Source organism: Coregonus clupeaformis, chromosome 25, assembly GCF_020615455.1.
Source record: "Coregonus clupeaformis isolate EN_2021a chromosome 25, ASM2061545v1, whole genome shotgun sequence".
NCBI lineage: Eukaryota > Metazoa > Chordata > Actinopteri > Salmoniformes > Salmonidae > Coregonus > Coregonus clupeaformis.
The window spans coordinates 13,180,089-13,200,045 of NC_059216.1; the positions used below are offsets into that span (position 1 = coordinate 13,180,089).

The 19,957-nt window shown below is 45.4% G+C and overlaps 1 protein-coding gene across 1 annotated transcript in view; it reads left to right on the forward strand.

Moving 5' to 3' along the window:
* The first annotated feature begins 5,747 nt into the window (after positions 1-5,747).
* Positions 5,748-19,957, forward strand: part of LOC121539082 (sodium/calcium exchanger 3) — a 41,319-nt gene continuing 27,109 nt past the window's right edge. Inside the window, exon 1 of the mRNA XM_045207436.1 lies at positions 5,748-5,846. Within this exon, the coding sequence (XP_045063371.1) occupies positions 5,822-5,846 (25 nt within the window). The 5' untranslated portion in view covers positions 5,748-5,821. The remainder of the gene's footprint in view (positions 5,847-19,957) is intronic.

Genomic DNA, 19,957 nt, shown 5'->3' on the forward strand with positions numbered 1-19,957 from the left:
TTATTATATATATTGTCAAAGAAGTGTGGATCATCATTATTTGGTCCGTAAAGGTTAATGAGCCATATCTGTTTATGGTCCAATAACATATTTAAAATAATCCATCTACCTTGCGTATCTATTTGGACAATTTGCACATTTGGATCGAAATTACTATTAATTAATATCATCACCCCTTTTTAATTTCTTTGCCCATGGGAGAAGTATATCCCCCCCCATTCTTTTTTCCACGCTACTTCATCTCGAATAGTTGAATGAGTTTCCTGTATACAATAGATATTATATTCCTTCTCTTTGAGCCATGTAAATATTGTTCTTCTTTTGTTATTATCAGCTAAGCCATTACAATTATAACTGGCTATACTTATTTCACCATACACCATAATGAGATACAAGTTTCAAGTCTATTTATCATTATATATGTTTGTAAATTTACCATTAAAAAACCCCGTAATGATTGTGTGTCCATGATATTTGCATTGCTACTAAGTATCCCTTCAATTGTTCTCCACTAATTCCCCCGCTAAAGCCCCTCCCCATCCCAAGTTGAGCCGTCATCCCAGTGATCAGCATCCCACCCACGTCCCTCCGGATCCCTAAGGCCCCGAGAGGCCAGGACACATCCATCGAAAACGGCACACATTCAAATATCTTGCATATCTTATTTTCCATCATTATCAATTAATATGCGTAATAATGTCGGCAGTTCATACGTAGGATTTTAACATATAACCCGGATTGCCATTGTATTACATTTAATTTATTGACAAGCAATTATTATCCTAGCAAATAATTACCGTGGTCCATCCCATACACCCCCCAACATCCCCACCCCCCCACAACAGATGCCGGACAAACACACACGCACATACTCACATACTCCAACACACTCATCCCCACTCCTCCACAATCCACCATAAAATCAGATACTCAATGGTTGTTATTATATCCCAGAGCCTAACTCAAGAAAGGACCTGATTTACGAATGCACATACAGTTACAGCTGATTGAGAAAGCATGCAAGATTGAGCAGAAATTGACAACAATGTCAGATTTGAATAATCTACTTAATCTATGTCAAGTCCTAGGTTATGGAGATCAGATCCACCCTCTTCACCTGAGACACAAACACTATGGTCCCCCTCTCTCACTACCCCTGCTCATAGACACTCGGTCGGCTCTGGGATATGCAACCATTTCCCCTCTCACTCAATTAACACCCCACCTTTCCAAACACAGAAATGCACACCACATGGTTGACTGCGGAGGAAATGGGCCGAGCGTGCAAACGCACCCACATCCCACACCTGCCGCAGGGGGAAAGGACGCCAGGGAGAACACAGGACCAACCCCAACAACCGTCCGCCAAAACAACAATTGCCCGCCAAAAAATGCAATGTTCTAATTAGTTGTATTTGAAGATGTATTATTCTGCTTGTTATCTTTTCTTGTTATATCGTTTTATCCTTTTTTAAATACTATACTTACTATAAATGTTATTTAATATTCCAATCCCTATCATTGCTAGTATTGGGTGTTCCATTATTCAACTCCTCTATTACAACTTTTAGAATAGCCATGGAGTAGTCTTTGTGTCTCTGAACATTTGGTTGTCAATATTATAGATTATCCACACGTTTCCCTTTTAATCTATTTTCCTTGAAGATTGCAGGAAGGCGCAAAGTTCTGTAACCAATCTCCCTTGGGAACTGATCATTCATGCCTATTTTCGTGCCAGCAATTCTTTTTCCTAGGCTTTTAACCATAGCTTTATCCTTAAAAAATGCAAATTTGGCAACGATTGGGCGCTCATATTTCTGTCCTCTTTGTCCGAAACGGTGTACACGTTCGAGTTGGATTTTATCGACAGCCTCGAGTGGGATTTGAAGCGCTGTATGCAGGAAGTTTTTTAGTTCACTAACGTCCGTTTCCATCTTAGTTACTGTCACTTTAAATTTTTTGGTTTCTGTTTGCATTATCGATGCTTTTTCGTCACTCATTTCAAGACTCACTTTCAACTCTTTTACGTCCTTACTGACCAATTCTAGTATGCCCAATTTGTCATTTATCGACTTCAACAGGTCGCTTTCCACACTTACCAGACCCAGTGGTGAAAAGCATATATCATCTGTATCAGTCGACGAGTCGCATTTTCTCTTGGGGATTGATTCTCCTCGTTTATCTTCCGTCATGTTTGGGTGTTGCGTGTTGTTGTAATATTTGTCGATATATTTCTCTAGCCTTATGATTTGTTTTGTGTTATTATCCAGATTGAATTTTATTTACTGCGAATATATGAAATGCTAATATTTAATCTAACTTACTGATTTTGAATATTATGTTTTTATCTTGAGGTGGTTTGTACCGCTTTCTATTCAATCTTGTCTACGTGCATCCTTTGTGTTACAGGTTTGTGTTACTGTTACAGGCTTTATGTCACGCCCTGACTCTGGGGACTCTTATTTGTTGAGTCAGGGTGTGTATTTTCTATGTGGTGTCTATGTTGTAAGTCTAGTATGTGTAGATCTATGTTGGCCGGTGTGGTTCCCAATCAGAGGCAGCTGTCGCTCGTTGTCTCTGATTGGGGACCATACTTAGGCAGCCTATTGGCACTAGTGGGTGGTGGGATCTTGTTCTGTATAAGGTTTGTTTGTGTGTTACCTTAGGACTTCACGTGTCATTAGTTTATTGTTTTGTCGTGTGTTTATTCGTGTTAATAAACATGTGTGCATATCACGCTGCGCCTTGGTCTGACCCGTTCATCAACGAGTGTGACACTTTAGTTTTTCCATTTTTGTTTTGAGGTTGGACTTTAGCATGCATAGCTCGTTAGCACGTAGGGCGCACCGTTAGGGTGTCACCTCGTTAGTCAGTATGTGTTAAAGCTGTGCTGGTTGCCATCTCGTTAGTGGGAAGGTGTTTCAGCTGTGCTGGCCCAGGTGCTATTTAAGAGTGGCTGGCCCAGTGCTCCAGGGGTCTTGATATCTGTGGAGGGTTAACACCTTTAGTTGACGCTCCCAATTTAAAGTTTTAGGCAAACAATCCTTTATCTGATCTTCCCTGATTTCGTTTTGCTCCACCTTTTTGGTTTGTTTTCAGTCTTTAAGTTTGGTGTTATTCTTTTGTTTCTCTCTTCTTGGGCAAATGTAATGGGCGCTCATGGTGGGTGTCTTTTAGGTTCCAGTTGTTGATGCTAGTCACCTTTCAGTGGACACCCCCCCATGAGTGTCTTTCAGAACCCCTCCTAAATTGTCTCCCGAGTGGCGCACTCTGTCGTAGCCGGCCGCGACCGGGAGACCCATGGGGCGGCGCACAATTGGCCCAGCGTCGTCCAGGGTAGGGGAGGGAATGGCCGGCAGGGATGTAGCTCAGTTGGTAGAGCATGGTGTTTGCAACGCCAGGTTTCGATTCCCACGGTGGGGTATAAAAAAAATAATATATGTATGCACTAACTGTAAGTCGCTCTGGATAAGAGCGTCTGCTAAATGACTAAAATGTAAATGTAAAGCCCCACCTGTTTCGTTTTGGTTGTTGGTCATAGATTCTTTGTTAGTTCCCTCTTCTGTTTAAGCTACATTTTTGGTTTTCTTGCTGGGGAACAATAAAGTAAATGAGCTCAGGGCGAGGATCTCCTTCCAGAGAGACATCAGGGACTGTAACATACTCTTTTTTTATGGAATCATGGCTCTCTCCGGGGATATATTGTCTTCATCCATTCAGCTAGCGGGGTTCTCCGTCCATCGTGCGGAGAGGAAGAACGGACTGTCCGGGAAAAATAAAGGTGGAGGGGTTTGTTTCATGATGAACAACTCATGGTGTGATTGTGGAAACTTTCTTTGGTCATTGTCACTGCCATGTATATTCCCCCCAAGCTGACATCGCGACGGCTCTCAAGGAACTACATTGGACATTGTGAAAACCGCATATCCTGAGGCCGCATTTATTGTAGCTAAGGAATTTAATAAAGTACATTTGAGGAAAATGCTCCCGGAATTTCTATCATCTCCTATGCTACTCGCTCATCGACACTCTGGATCTCCCTTCTGGAAGCGCTACAGGGCCTACAAGGCCCTCCCCCACCCTCCTTTCGGCAAATCAGATCAAGCCTCCATTCTGCTCCTCCCCACATATAGGCAGAAACCTAAGCAAGAAGGTTAGACACTGTCACTAACCGGCTCCCACCTGGTACCCAGCCCTGAACCTTAGAGACTGTCACTAACCGGCTCCCACCTGGTACCCAGCCCTGAACCTTAGACACTGTCACTAACCGGCTCCCACCTGGTACCCAGCCCTGAACCTTAGAGACTGTCACTAACTGGCTCCCACCTGGTACCCAGCCCTGAACCTTAGAGACTGTCACTAACCGGCTCCCACCTGGTACCCAGCCCTGAACCTTAGAGACTGTCACTAACCGGCTCCCACCTGGTACCCAGCCCTGAACCTTAGACACTGTCACTAACCGGCTCCCACCTGGTACCCAGCCCTGAACCTTAGAGACTGTCACTAACCCGGCTCCCACCTGGTACCCAGCCCTGAACCTTAGAGACTGTCACTAACCGGCTCCCACCTGGTACCCAGCCCTGAACCTTAGACACTGTCACTAACCGGCTCCCACCTGGTACCCAGCCCTGAACCTTAGAGACTGTCACTAACCGGCTCCCACCTGGTACCCAGCCCTGAACCTTAGAGACTGTCACTAACCGGCTCCCACCTGGTACCCAGCCCTGAACCTTAGAGACTGTCACTAACCGGCTCCCACCTGGTACCCAACCCTGAACCTTAGACACTGTCACTAACCGGCTCCCACCTGGTACCCAGCCCTGAACCTTAGACACTGTCACTAACCGGCTCCCACCTGGTACCCAGCCCTGAACCTTAGACACTGTCACTACTAACCGGCTCCCACCTGAACCTTAGAGACTGCTGTATAGAGTCATTGAACACTGGTCACTTTAATAATGTTTACATACCCACTTTATATGTATATACTGTATCCAATATAACTACTGCTGTACACACTATTTCTATTCATACACTGTCCAAACTGTCTATACACACCATCCTTTATATTTATATTCCGGACTCTGACATTGCTCGTACTGATATTTCTTAATTTTTGTATTACTCGACATTACTGCACTGTTGGAGCTAGAAAATACAAGCATTTCACTGCACCTGCGATAACATCTGAAAATCTGTGTACGCGTCCAATGAGATGTGTACGCGTCCAATGAGATGTTTACGCTACAGTGTGATAGATGTGGATGTCAAGACAGCCATGAGAGCCAATGTGGATAGCCAATGACAGAGCTGTCCTAGAGCGACCTAGCGACCGTCGTCAGGGACAGCAGCTGACCTTTGACCTCTTTTCACCACGCTGGTTATTAATCCTCCTGTTGACTTCCTGCTGCTGTCTCAGCCTGTTGCTGCTCGCTAATTAACTTTTCCTCTCTCCTCTCCTCTCCTCTCCTTTCCTCTCCTCTCCTCTCCTCTTCTCTCCTCTCCTCTCCTCTCCTCTCCTCTCCTCTCCTCTCCTCTCCTCTCCTCTCCTCTCCTCTCCTCTCCTCTTCTCTTCTCTTCTCTTCCTGTCTCTCCTCTCCTCTTCTCTTCCTGTCTCTCCTCTCCTCTCCTCTTCTCTTCCTGTCTCTCCTCTCCTCTTCTCTTCCTGTCTCTCCTCTCCTCTCCTCTCCTCTCCTCTCCTCTCCTCTCCTCTCCTCTCCTCTCTCTCTCCTCTCACAGCAAGACATTTCATGTGAAGGTGATAGACGATGAGGAGTATGAGAAAAACAAGAACTTCTTCCTGGAGCTGGCCGAGCCTCGCATGGTAGACCTGAGCCTGCAGAAAGGTATGGTACTGACACCCTCTTCCTCCTCCTCCTCCTCCTCTCCCTCCTTTCACCTCTCCTCTTCCTCCTTTCCTCCCCTCATGTTTAACCCACAGGGACTCCCCTACCTTTCTCTCTCCTTTCCCTGAATGTAATAGAACTCTCCTTTTTGCATCCCGGTCACACCTTCACCCGTGTGCTTCCCATTGTCCACCCATGTGCTTCCCATTGTCCACTTGTGTTTCCCATTGTCCACCTGTGTTTCCCATTGTCCACCTGTGCTTCCCATTGTCCACCTGTGCTTCCCATTGTCCACCTGTGCTTCCCATTGTCCACCTGTGTTTCCCATTGTCCACCTGTGCTTCCCATTGTCCACCTGTGCTTCCCATTGTCCACCTGTGTTTCCCATTGTCCACCTGTGCTTCCCATTGTCCACCTGTGCTTCCCATTGTCCACCTGTGTTTCCCATTGTCCACCTGTGCTTCCCATTGTCCACCTGTGTTTCCCATTGTCCACCTGTGCTTCCCATTGTCCACCTGTGCTTCCCATTGTCCACCTGTGCTTCCCATTGTCCACCTGTGCTTCCCATTGTCCACCTGTGCTTCCCATTGTCCACCCATGTGCTTCCCATTGTCCACTTGTGTTTCCTACTGCAACAATGAAAACACTGTACATACACACCTGTAAATGGACATCCCCTCCAGCACTGTGTCCTGTGTCATAGTCCCCAATGGGCAGTAATGTAGAATAGAGGAAACTAAAGCGGTTTCATGCTCACTTCTCTTTTTTCAGTCATGTGAATTGAAGCACTGTCTTATACAAATATCCCTATTTTTTTATAAAAAAATAAAAAAATAAAAAAGACTTCCCAAAGGTTATAATGTAAATGAGATGCTTGGCCATTGAAGTGTGTGTGGGAGAGATGCTTGGCCATTGAAGTGTGTGTGGGAGAGATGCTTGGCCATTGAAGTGTGTGTGGGAGAGATGCTTGGCCGTTGAAGTGTGTGTGGGAGAGATGCTTGGCCGTTGAAGTGTGTGTGGGAGAGATGCTTGGCCATTGAAGTGTGTGTGGAAGAGATGCTTGGCCATTGAAGTGTGTGTGGGAGAGATGCTTGGCCATTGAAGTGTGTGTGGGAGAGATGCTTGGCCATTGAAGTGTGTGTGGGAGAGATGCTTGGCCATTGAAGTGTGTGTGGGAGAGATGCTTGGCCATTGAAGTGTGTGTGGGAGAGATGCTTGGCCATTGAAGTGTGTGTGGGAGAGATGCTTGGCCATTGAAGTGTGTGTGGGAGAGATGCTTGGCCATTGAAGTGTGTGTGGGAGAGATGCTTGCCATTGAAGTGTGTGTGGGAGAGATGCTTGGCCATTGAAGTGTGTGTGGGAGAGATGCTTGGCCATTGAAGTGTGTGTGGGAGAGATGCTTGGCCGTTGAAGTGTGTGTGGGAGAGATGCTTGGCCATTGAAGTGTGTGTGGGAGAGATGCTTGGCCATTGAAGTGTGTGTGGGAGAGATGCTTGGCCATTGAAGTGTGTGTGGGAGAGATGCTTGGCCATTGAAGTGTGTGTGGGAGAGATGCTTGGCCATTGAAGTGTGTGTGGGAGAGATGCTTGGCCATTGAAGTGTGTGTGGGAGAGATGCTTGGCCATTGAAGTGTGTGTGGGAGAGATGCTTGGCCATTGAAGTGTGTGTGGGAGAGATGCTTGGCCATTGAAGTGTGTGTGGGAGAGATGCTTGGCCATTGAAGTGTGTGTGGGAGAGATGCTTGGCCATTGAAGTGTGTGTGGGAGAGATGCTTGGCCATTGAAGTGTGTGTGGGAGAGATGCTTGGCCATTGAAGTGTGTGTGGGAGAGATGCTTGGCCATTGAAGTGTGTGTGGGAGAGATGCTTGGCCATTGAAGTGTGTGTGGGAGAGATGCTTGGCCATTGAAGTGTGTGTGGGAGAGATGCTTGGCCATTGAAGTGTGTGTGGGAGAGATGCTTGGCCATTGAAGTGTGTGTGGGAGAGATGCTTGGCCATTGAAGTGTGTGTGGGAGAGATGCTTGGCCATTGAAGTGTGTGTGGGAGAGATGCTTGGCCATTGAAGTGTGTGTGGGAGAGATGCTTGGCCATTGAAGTGTGTGTGGGAGAGATGCTAGCAAGATGGTGTGGTGGGGAGTGGAGGGGGCAGGATCTACACACACACATACACACAGAGAGAGACATGCTAACTCACACACACACACACACACACACACAGAGGGGGCAGAATCTACACACACACACAGAGAGACATGCTAACTCACACACACACACACACACAGAGGGGGCAGAATCTACACACACACACAGAGAGAACATGCTAACTCACACACACACACACAACCACACACACACACACACACACACACACAAGAGACATGCTAACACACACACACACACACACACACACACACAGAGACATGCTAACTCACACACACACACACACACACACACAGAGAGGGCAGAATCTACACACACACACAGAGAGAACATGCTAACTCACACACACACACACACACACACAGAGGGGGCAGAATCTACACACACACACACAGAGACATGCTAACTCACACACACACACACACACAGAGGGGGCAGAATCTACACACACACACACAGAGACATGCTAACTCACACACACACACACACAACCACACACACACACACACACACACACAGAGAGACATGCTAACACACACACACACACACACACACACACACACACACAGAGACATGCTAACTCACACACACACACACACACACACACACACACACACACACAGAGAGAGAGACATGCTAACACACACACACACAGAGAGTGAAGAATGTAACACTTCTCTGCAGCCTCCAAAGCAACACCTCATGTCTGTAAGCAGAGCTGCTACACTTGCTCTGTGTGCTACGGCTAACATACCTGATGGAAGGTATACATGTATTCAGCTATGCTGCCTGATCTAAATTATCTATTCATGATGTAGGCCAAGATTACTGTAAGTTAGCATTTTCTGATTCAAAGTGTCCATTCATTCTTTAAAATACTATCTCTCTAGGTTGTTCTCCCTTGTTTTAAAGCTGTGATTTCTCTTCTGACATTTTTCTCCACCTTGACCAAGGCATAAAATGAACACCTGCCACCCGCCAAATGCAGGTAGAATGTCTATTTCACCAGCCACGTTGGCGGGTGGTCAATTTGCAGGCGTTGTTCCCGCTAAACTGAGGCGGCCACACACCTCCTGCCTCGTAGAAGAAATGCCAGGCTGCGCAGATACGCAAGAGATTGAACTTCACTGAGCTTGCCCCATTAGTTTGCAGTATATAAATCAACATTATATCAGCCCCTTTTCAATGCAACAAACCAAAACAAATCTAACTTTGCAAGATTGATTTTTGTGATTTTGTTGTAGGCAGAGCCAGAGAGCAACAGAGTAGAATTCTATTGGTGGGGGTAGCCCATGAGCGGTCTTTCAATCACTTCGGGATTGAGTGTGCTTTTCAGATCAGTTCAGATCAGAGCCACGGTGTGCACATTTGTTAATATTCTTTGCTAGTTAGACAAGTTATTAGCCCAGTTATAGATAAGTATAGGTCAGCAATGACGAGTTACTGCTTCCTACAAGAGCACAAAACGTGTAGGCTTAAGCTACATTTCAAGCTGTCTTTGAAAAACCAGTCAGTTATAAAGCTTATGTCTTAATTAAAGGGGCGGTGTTGTAATTTGAATATGCAAATAAGCCAATAGGCAGAGGGGTAGCCTACATTGTCTAATTCTCTGTATGGTAATAATAATTAATTGTATTTTGTAAAGTGGTTTCTTGCATCATACAACACAATACAATGCAATTTACAGTCAGCTATCTGGCCCATGGTGTTACAGACCAAGTAAAAAAAAATCATGAATTAATGTCAAGCCCTTCATAATGTAAAAACGTTTTTAAAAGGCTCAGGCAATGAAATCCAGGGCTTAAAAACAAAGGCGTCATCATCGTACGCTGATGATTCATGTTTTCTTTTAAATCCACAATTTGGATCCCTCCACAGCCTCATAGAGGATGTAGATAATTTTTCTAACCTCTCTGGATTACAACCAAATTATGATAAGTGTACTATATTACGTATTGGATCACTAAAAAATACAACTTTTACATTATTCATATCCCGAAAGATAGAAATGGTCTCACTACAATACATTTTAATAGAAAGTTAGCAAAAATAGATAAGATCTTGCTACCATGGAAAGGAAAATACCTGTTTATTTGCGGAAAAATCACAATGATTAACTCTTTAGTCATGTCCCAGTTTACCTATTTGCTTATGGCTTTTCCTACACCTAGCGATATTAAATTATATGAGCAAAAAATATTCCATTTGATTTGGAATGGCAAGCCAGACAAAATTAAACGGGCCTATTCATATAATTAATATGAATTCGGAAGGCAGAAATGATTAAATATTAAAGCATTAGACCTCTTACTAAAGACTTCAGTCATACAAAAGTTATACTTAAATCCGAATTTAGTAAGAATGTCTCACCCCATGTTCAAGAATGGCCTTTTCCCCTTTATTCAGATTACAACCTCTCACTTTTCAGTTATTTGAAAATGAAATAATCTCCAAAATATTGCTATTTTTAAAACAAGCCATAGAAAATTGGTTGCAATTTCTGTTTAATCCACCAGAAAAGACAGAACAAATATTACAACAAATGTTATGGTTAAATTCAAATATACTAATTGATTAAAAAAACTATATTTTTTTGGGGGAAATAAAAAAAACGGTATACTCTTTGTAAATGATATCATAAATAGGACTGGTGCAAAGCTGTCATCAAAGCAAAGGGTGGCTATTTGAAGAATCTCAAATAAAAAATATACTTTGATTTATTTAACACTTTTTTGGTTACTACATTTACATTTTACATTTACATTTTAGTCATTTAGCAGACGCTCTTATCCAAAGCGACTTACAGGAGCAATTAGGGTTAAGTGCCTTGCTCAAGGGCACATTTACGTCATTTAGCAGACGCTCTTATCCAGAGCGACTACAAATTGGTGCATTCACCCTATAGCCAGTGGGATGACCACTTTACAATTATACTTTTTTTTTGGGGGGTAGAAGGATTACTTTATCCTATCCCAGGTGTTCCTTAAAGAGGTGGGGTTTCAAATGTCTCCGGAAGGTGGTGAGTGACTCCGCTGTCCTGGCGTCGTGAGGGAGCTTGTTCCACCATTGGGGTGCCAGAGCAGCGAACAGCTTTGACTGGGCTGAGCGGGAACTATGCTTCCGCAGAGGAAGGGAGCCAGCAGGCCAGAGGTGGATGAACGCAATGCCCTCGCCTGGGTGTAGGGACTGATCAGAGCCTGAAGGTACGGAGGTGCCGTTCCCCTCACTGCTCCATAGGCAAGCACCATGGTCTTGTAACGGATGCGAGCTTCAACTGGAAGCCAGTGGAGTGTGCGGAGGAGGGGGGTGACGTGAGAGAACTTGGGAAGGTTGAACACCAGACGGGCTGCGGCATTCTGGATGAGTTGTAGGGGTTTAATGGCACAGGCAGGGAGCCCAGCCAACAGCGAGTTGCAGTAATCCGGACGGGAGATGACAAGTGCCTGGATTAGGACCTGTGCCGCTTCCTGTGTAAGGCAGGGTCGTACTCTCCGAATGTTGTAGAGCATGAACCTGCAGGATCGGGTCACCGCCTTGATGTTGGCGGAGAACGACAGGGTGTTGTCCAGGGTCACGCCAAGGCTCTTCGCACTCTGGGAGCAGGACACAACGGAGTTGTCAACCGTAATGGCGAGATCATGGAACGGGCAGTCCTTCCCCGGGAGGAAGAGCAGCTCCGTCTCGCCAGGGTTCAGCTTGAGGTGGTGATCCGTCATCCATACTGATATGTCTGCCAGACATGCAGAGATGCGATTCGCCACCTGGTTATCAGAAGGGGGAAAGGAGAAGATTAGTTGTGTATCGTCAGCGTAGCAATGATAGGAGAGGCCATGTGAGGATATGACAGAGCCAAGTGACTTGGTGTATAGGGAGAAAAGGAGAGGGCCTAGAACTGAGCCCTGGGGGACACCAGTGGTGAGAGCACGTGGTGCGGAGACAGCTTCTCGCCACGCCACTTGGTAGGAGCGACCGGTCAGGTAGGACGCAATCCAGGAGTGAGCCGCGCCGGGAGATGCCCAGCTCGGAGAGGGTGGGGAGGAGGATCTGATGGTTCACAGTATCAAAGGCAGCAGACAGGTCTAGAAGGACAAGAGCAGAGGAGAGAGAGTTAGCTTTAGCAGTGCGGAGAGCCTCCGTGACACAGAGAAGAGCAGTCTCAGTTGAATGACCAGTCCTGAAACCTGACTGGTTTGGATCAAGAAGGTCATTCTGAGAGAGATAGCAAGAGAGTTGGCTAAAGACGGCACGCTCAATAGTTTTGGAAAGAAAAGAAAGAAGGGATACTGGTCTGTAGTTGTTGACATCAGTGGGATCGAAAGTGTTGGTTTTTTTGAGAAGGGGTGCAACTCTCGCTCTCTTGAAGACGGAAGGGACATGGCCAGCGGTCAAGGATGAGTTGATCAGCGAGGTGAGGTAGGGGAGAAGGTCACCGGAGATGGTCTGGAGAAGAGAGGAGGGGATGGGGTCAAGCGGGCAGGTTGTTGGGCGGCCTGCAGTCACTAGTCGCAAGATTTTATCTGGAGAGAGAGGGGAGAAAGAAGTCAAAGCATAGGGTAGGGCAGTGTGAGCAGGACCAGCAGTGTCATTAGACTTAACAAACGAGGATCGGATGTCGTCAACCTTCTTTTCAAAGTGGTTGACAAAGTCATCCACAGAGAGGGAGGAGGGAGGGGGGGGGGGATTCCATATGTGTTATTTTATAGTTTATGTCTTCACTATTATTCTACAATGTAGAAAATAAAAAAAACCTTGAATGGGTAGGAGTGTCCAAAATGTTGACTGGTATTGTATATTTAAAATATATATACAGTGGGGAGAACAAGTATTTGATACACTGCCGATTTTGCAGGTTTTCCTACTTATATAATAATAATAATAATATGCCATTTAGCAGACGCTTTTATCCAAAGCGACTTACAGTCATGCGTGCATACATTTTTGTGTATGGGTGGTCCCGGGGATCGAACCCACTACCTTGGCGTTACAAGCGCCGTGCTCTACCAGCTGAGCTACAGAGAACCTTACAAAGCATGTAGAGGTCTGCAATTTTATCATAGGTACACTTCAACTGTGAGAGACGGAATCTAAAACAAAAATCCAGAAAATCACATTGTATGATTTTTAAGTAATTAATTTGCATTTTATTGCATGACATAAGTATTTGATCACCTACCAACCAGTAAGAATTCCGGCTCTCACAGACCAGTTAGTTTTTCTTTAAGAAGCCCTCCTGTTCTCCACTCATTACCTGTATTAACTGCACCTGTTTGAACTTGTTACCTGTATAAAAGACATCTGTCCACACACTCAATCAAACAGACTCCAACCTCTCCACAATGGCCAAGACCAGAGAGCTGTGTAAGGACATCAGGGATAAAATTGTAGACCTGCACAAGGCTGGGATGGGCTACAGGACAATAGGCAAGCAGCTTGGTGAGAAGGCAACAACTGTTGGTGCAATTATTAGAAAATGGAAGAAGTTCAAGATGACGGTCAATCATCCTCGGTCTGGGGCTCCATGCAAGATCTCACCTCGTGGGGCATCAATGATCATGAAGAAGGTGAGGGATCAGCCCAGAACTACACGGCAGGACCTGGTCAATGACCTGAAGAGAGCTGGGACCACAGTCTCAAAGAAAACCATTAGTAACACACTACGCCGTCATGGATTAAAATCCTGCAGCGCACGCAAGGTCCTCCTGCTAAAGCCAGCGCATGTCCAGGCCCGTCTGAAGTTTGCCAATGACCATCTGGATGATCCAGAGGAGGAATGGGAGAAGGTCATGTGGTCCGATGGAGACAAAAATAGAGCTTTTGGTCTAAACTCCACTCGCCGTGTTTGGAGGAAGAAGAAGGATGAGTACAACCCCAAGAACACCATCCCAACCGTGAAGCATGGAGGTGGAAACATCATTCTTTGGGGATGCTTTTCTGCAAAGGGGACAGGACGACTGCACCATATTGAGGGGGAGGATGGATGGGGCCATGTATCGCGAGATCTTGGCCAACAACCTCCTTCCCTCAGTAAGAGCATTGAAGATGGAGTCGTGGCTGGGTCTTCCAGCATGACAACGACCCGGAACACACAGCCAGGGCAACTAAGGAGTGGCTCCGTAAGAAGCATCTCAAGGTCCTGGAGTGGCCTAGCCAGTCTCCAAACCTGAACCCAATAGAAAATCTTTGGAGGGGAGCTGAAAGTCCGTATTGCCCAGCGACAGCCCCGAAACCTGAAGGATCTGGAGAAGGTCTGTATGGAGGAGTGGGCCAAAATCCCTGCTGCAGTGTGTGCAAACCTGGTCAAGACCTACAGGAAACGTATGATCTCTGTAATTGCAAACAAAGGTTTCTGTACCAAATATTAAGTTCTGCTTTTCTGATGTATCAAATACTTATGTCATGCAATAAAATGCAAATTAATTACTTAAAAATCATACAATGTGATTTTCTGGATTTTTGTTTTAGATTCCGTCTCTCACAGTTGAAGTGTACCTATGATAAAAAATTACAGACCTCTACATGCTTTGTAAGTAGGAAAATCGGCAGTGTATCAAATACTTGTTCTCCCCACTGTATATGGGGGATTGGAAATGATCCAGACAATTACATTGATGGAAACCACAATCTATCTGCAATATTAAAGCTGATCTATCCCGTATTTTTTTTAAAATATATATATATATATACACAGTGTCTGTATGTGTCTGTATGTGTGTACTGACAGGGTGTTTTGCTGCCAGCAGAGCCCTCCATTCCTTCAATTACACTGATGTGGTCAATACCGTTAGCACCTCTGGAGGGGTGGATATGGATGGATGGAGGCAGGGAGGGAGGGAGGCAGAGAGGGAGGGAGAAGGGAGAGGGAGGGAGAAGGGAGAGGGAGGGAGGGAGGGAGGGAGGAACGGAGGGAGGCAGGGAGGGAGGGAGAGAGAGAGAGAAGGAGGGATGGAGGCAGGGAGGGACGGAGGGAGGCTGAGAGGGAGGGGTGTGTGTGTGTGCATGAGAAAAATAATAACTGCCAGTGTGTGTGTGTGTGTATGTGTGTTAGTGGGATTAATGCCCATCTACCCCTGCGGTAATCCTTCTCCACTCTGCCACTTTCCATTGGGATCATGTCTGCCTGGCACGGTGAGGGGGAATGTGCCAACCATCATGCCCTGAGGTTGTATCTATCAGAGGTGATTCAGATCAGGTCAGCAGCATCACAGCCAGTGGGCTAGGAGGAACTGGAGAAGGTGTGTGTGAGAGAGTGTGAGAGTGTGAGAGAGAGAGAGTGTGAGAGAGAGAGAGAGTGTGAGAGAGAGAGTGAGAGAGAGAGAGAGAGAGAGAGAGAGAATTATATCGTCTTTCTTCAGGTCACAGGGTTGTATGAAGCTCATTGGCATGGTAACTATTGTGATCCTGGCCTCTGTGTTCTTTTAAAAAGTCAGTCATCATCCTGTTTGACCACTGGACCCACATTTCACCTCCAATCAGTCTCTTCCCCTCACTTTACTTCTTGTAGAGAAAAAGTACAATTTATCTTCAGGACAACTTAACATTGAAAGATCAAAAATAATAATATAAAAGTAAAAAATGTGTCCTCTGAATAGAATTGTTCCAGGATGATAGTTCCTATCAGGATTGAAGGACCATGAGGATGTTGTGCTGTGTAACATGGAAAGCTCAACATGACTTTGGATGTCGCAAATTAAGATAATACTAATATTGTGTGTATGAATACTCATCGGCGACCCTGGAACAATTAGGGTTAAGTGCCTTGCTCAAGGGCATATGGGCAGATATTTTACCTTGTACCACAAATTAACTTTTAAGAAGGCACACCTTTTAATTGAAATGCATGCATTCCAGATGACTACCTCGTGAAGCTGTTTGAGAGAATGCCAAGAGTGTGCAAAGCTGTCATCAAGGCAAAGGGTGGCTATTTGAAGAATCTGAAATATAAAATATATTTTGATTTGTTTAACACTTTTCTGGTTACTACATGATTCCATATGTGTTATTTCATAGTTTTGATGTTTTCACTATTATTCTACAATGTAGAAAATAGTCAAAATAAAGATAATGAGTAGGTGTGTCCAAACTTTTGACTGGTAGTGTATGAACAGACTCAGTGAGCATAGCCTTGCTATTGAGAGAGGCCGCCGTAGGCAGACCTGGCTCTCAAGAGAAGACAGGCTATGTGCACACTGCCCACAAAATGAGGTGGAAACTGAGCTGCACTTCCTAACCTCTTGCCAAATGTATGACCATATTAGAGACACATATTTCCCTCAGATTACAGCGATCCACAAAGAATTCGAAAACAAACCCAATTTTGATAAACTCCCATATCTATTGGGTGAAATACCACAGTGTGCCATCACAGCAGCAAGATTTGTGACCTGTTGCCACAAGAAAAGGGCAACCAGTGAAGAACAAACACCATTGTAAATACAACCCATATTTATGTTGATTTATTTTCCCTTTTGTACTTTAACTATTTGCACATCGTTACAACAATGTATATAATAATAATATGCCATTTAGCAGACGCTTTTATCCAAAGCGACTTACAGTCATGCGTGCATACATTTTTTTTGTGTATGGGTGGTCCCGGGGATCGAACCCACTACCTTGGCGTTACAAGCGCCGTGCTCTACCAGCTGAGCTACAGAGGACCATATATAGACATAATATGACACTTGAAACGTCTCTATATAAACCTGGCACCGACGAAGATGGCGGCCTCGCGACTAGCTCTTAGGAAACTCAACGGTATTTTGTGTTTTTATGTATTTAAAAAAAAAACATTATTAGCTCAGAAAGTGTTTTGTATCATTACATACAGCCGGGAAAAAGTAATGGATATCAGAGCGGCGGTAACTCACCAGCATTACGACCAGGAATACGACTTTCCTGAAGCAGATCCTTTGTTTGCTCTCCTCAGGGCAACTGAACTGATTCCAGCGGCTGACCCAAAACATCGCCCGCGGAGGAGAGGCACTCGGAGCGGCCTGCTGGTTCGACTTAAGAGGCACGCACACCACCCACCGCTTCCAAGTATATTACTCGCTAATGTTCAGTCTTTGGATAACAAAGTCGACACGCTCAGGGCAAGGATTTCTTTCCAGAGAGACATCAGGGCCTGTAACATACTTTGTTTCACGGAAACTCTCTCTGGATATTCTGTCAAAATCGGTCCATCCAGATGGGTTCTCAGTTCATCGGGCAGACAGAAATAAATATCTCTCCGGGAAGCAGAAGGGCGGAGGTATGTGTTTCATGATTAACGATTCATGGTGTAACTGTAGTAACATACAGGAACTCAAGTCCTTCTGTTCACCCGACCTAGAATATCTCACAATCAAATGCCGACTGTATTATCTCCCAAGAGAATTATCTTCGGTTATAGTCACGGCCGTGTATATCCCCCCTCAAGCCGATACCACGACGGCCCTCAAAGAACTTCACTGGACCTTATGCAAACTGGAAACCACATATCCTGAGGCTGCATTTATTGTTGCTGGGGATTTTAACAAAGCAAATTTGAGGACTAGGCTGCCGAAGTTCTATCACCTTAAGACTGTTGTGTTCGGGCTGCTAAATTTCTCGACCATTGCTATTCGAACTTCCGGGATGGTTATAAGGCCCTCCCCCGCCCTCCATTCGGGCAGATCTGACCACGACTCCATTTTGCTCCTCCCTTCCTATAGGTAGAAACTCAAACAGGAAGTATCCCGTGCTAAGGACTATTCAACGCTGGTCTGACCAATCGGAATCCACGCTTCAAGATTGATCACGCGGACTGGGATATGATCAGGGCCCATAGGGGTTAGGGGTTAGGGAATATGGTGTAATTTTGGACGCATGTAGTATTTTGCTTAGATGACGGAGATTTCAAACAGATGTGTTTTATTTACTCACTAAGATATGAAGACTTCTATTACACGTTCTTCAGTAACTCCAAACAGTCTGACGTGTGAAAATATTATCCTTGTTTCTCAATAAAAGGAGAACATGATGAAGATGAGACAGAGAGAGAGAGGGGGGAGAGAGGGAGATAGAGAGAGAGAGAGAGAGAGAGGGGGAGAGGGAGAGAGAAGGAGCGAGCGAGAGAGATAGGGGGGAGAGAGAGGGAGAGAGAGAGAAGGAGCGAGCGAGTGAGTGAGAGAGGGGGAGAGAGAGGGAGAGAGGGGGGAGAGAGATAGAGAGGGGGGGAGAGAGAGAGAGGGGGAGAGAGAGGGAGAGAGAGAGGGGGGGAGAGAGAGAGGGGGAGAGAGAGGGAGAGAGAGAGGGGGGGAGGAGAGAGAGAGAGAGAGAGACAGCGAGAGAGACAGAGAGAGAGAATGAAAGGAGAACATGATGAAGAGGAATCTAGAAGTTGTCAGAGTGGTTCCTTAGAGGCAGAGAGGCATCAACACAGTCTCTCTCTCTCTCTTTTCTTCTGTCTCCCCTCCCTCCCATCTATCTCTCTCTCTATGTATCTCTCTCTCTCCACCCTTCCCTCCTCTCTCGCTCCCTTTCTCTCTTTCCAGGCTGTCATCTAATCATGCGGCTCAGTGGTTGACTTTTGCACCGTTATTTAGGATTTACAGTACAGCATTTAAACACACACACAGACACACACATACAAAGACACACACGCACACACACCTGAACTACAGGCTAATAATGATACAGTCTGACACCTGAACTACAGGCTAATTATGATACAGTCTGACACCTGAACTACAGGCTAATAATGATACAGCCTGACACCTGAACTACAGGCTAATAATGATACAGTCTGACACCTGAACTACAGGCTAATTATGATACAGTCTGACACCTGAACTACAGGCTAATTATGATACAGTCTGACACCTGAACTACAGGCTAATTATGATACAGTCTGACACCTGAACTACAGGCTAATAATGATACAGTCTGACACCTGAACTACAGGCTAATAATGATACAGTCTGACACCTGAACTACAGGCTAATAATGATACAGTCTGACACCTGAACTACAGGCTAATAATGATACAGTCTGACACCTGAACTACAGGCTAATAATGATACAGTCTGACACCTGAACTACAGGCTAATAATGATACAGTCTGACACCTGAACTACAGGCTAATAATGATACAGTCTGACACCTGAACTACAGGCTAATTATGATACAGTGAATAATGTAAAATGATCAGCAGAATCAAATATACAGGCTAATAATGATACAGTCCTCTGTAGCTCAGCTGGTAGAGCACGGCGCTTGTAACGCCAAGGTAGTGGGTTCGATCCCCGGGACCACCCCATACACAAAAATGTATGCACGCATGACTGTAAGTCGCTTTGGATAAAAGCGTCTGCTAAATGGCTTATTATTATTATTATTATTATTATTATTATAAATCAAAGAGCTTCAAATGGTGCAGCTAGGACTGGAACTACAGAGGGACCTGAGAGGGATATATTCACCAACCAGCTAGTCTCTTACATGGAGCTCAGTTTCTATATCTATCCTATGGGCTCTGGTCAAAGGTATCGCACTATATAAGGAATAGGGTGCAATTTGAGGGAATAGGGTTCAATTTGAAGGAATAGGGTTCAATTTGAGGGAATAGGGTGCCATTTGGGACACTGACTCTGTAACTATGCTAGAGCTTTGGAATAGACAGAGATTGAGCACACACACACACACACACACACACACACACACACACATGTCCTTCCTTCCTCCTCTCTCCTCCCTCCTCTCTCCTCTCTCCTCTCTCATGTTCCTTCCCCTTCCTTCCTCCTCTCTCCTCTCTCATGTTCCTTCCCCTTCCTTCCTCCTCTCTCCTCTCTCATGTCCTTCCTTCCTCCTCTCTCCTGTCCTTCTTCTTCCTTCCTCCTCTCTCCTCTGAGCTCTCTCATGTCCTTTCCCTCCTCCTCTCTCCTCTCTCATGTCCTTCCTTCCTCCTCTCTCCTCTCTCATGTTCCTTCCCCT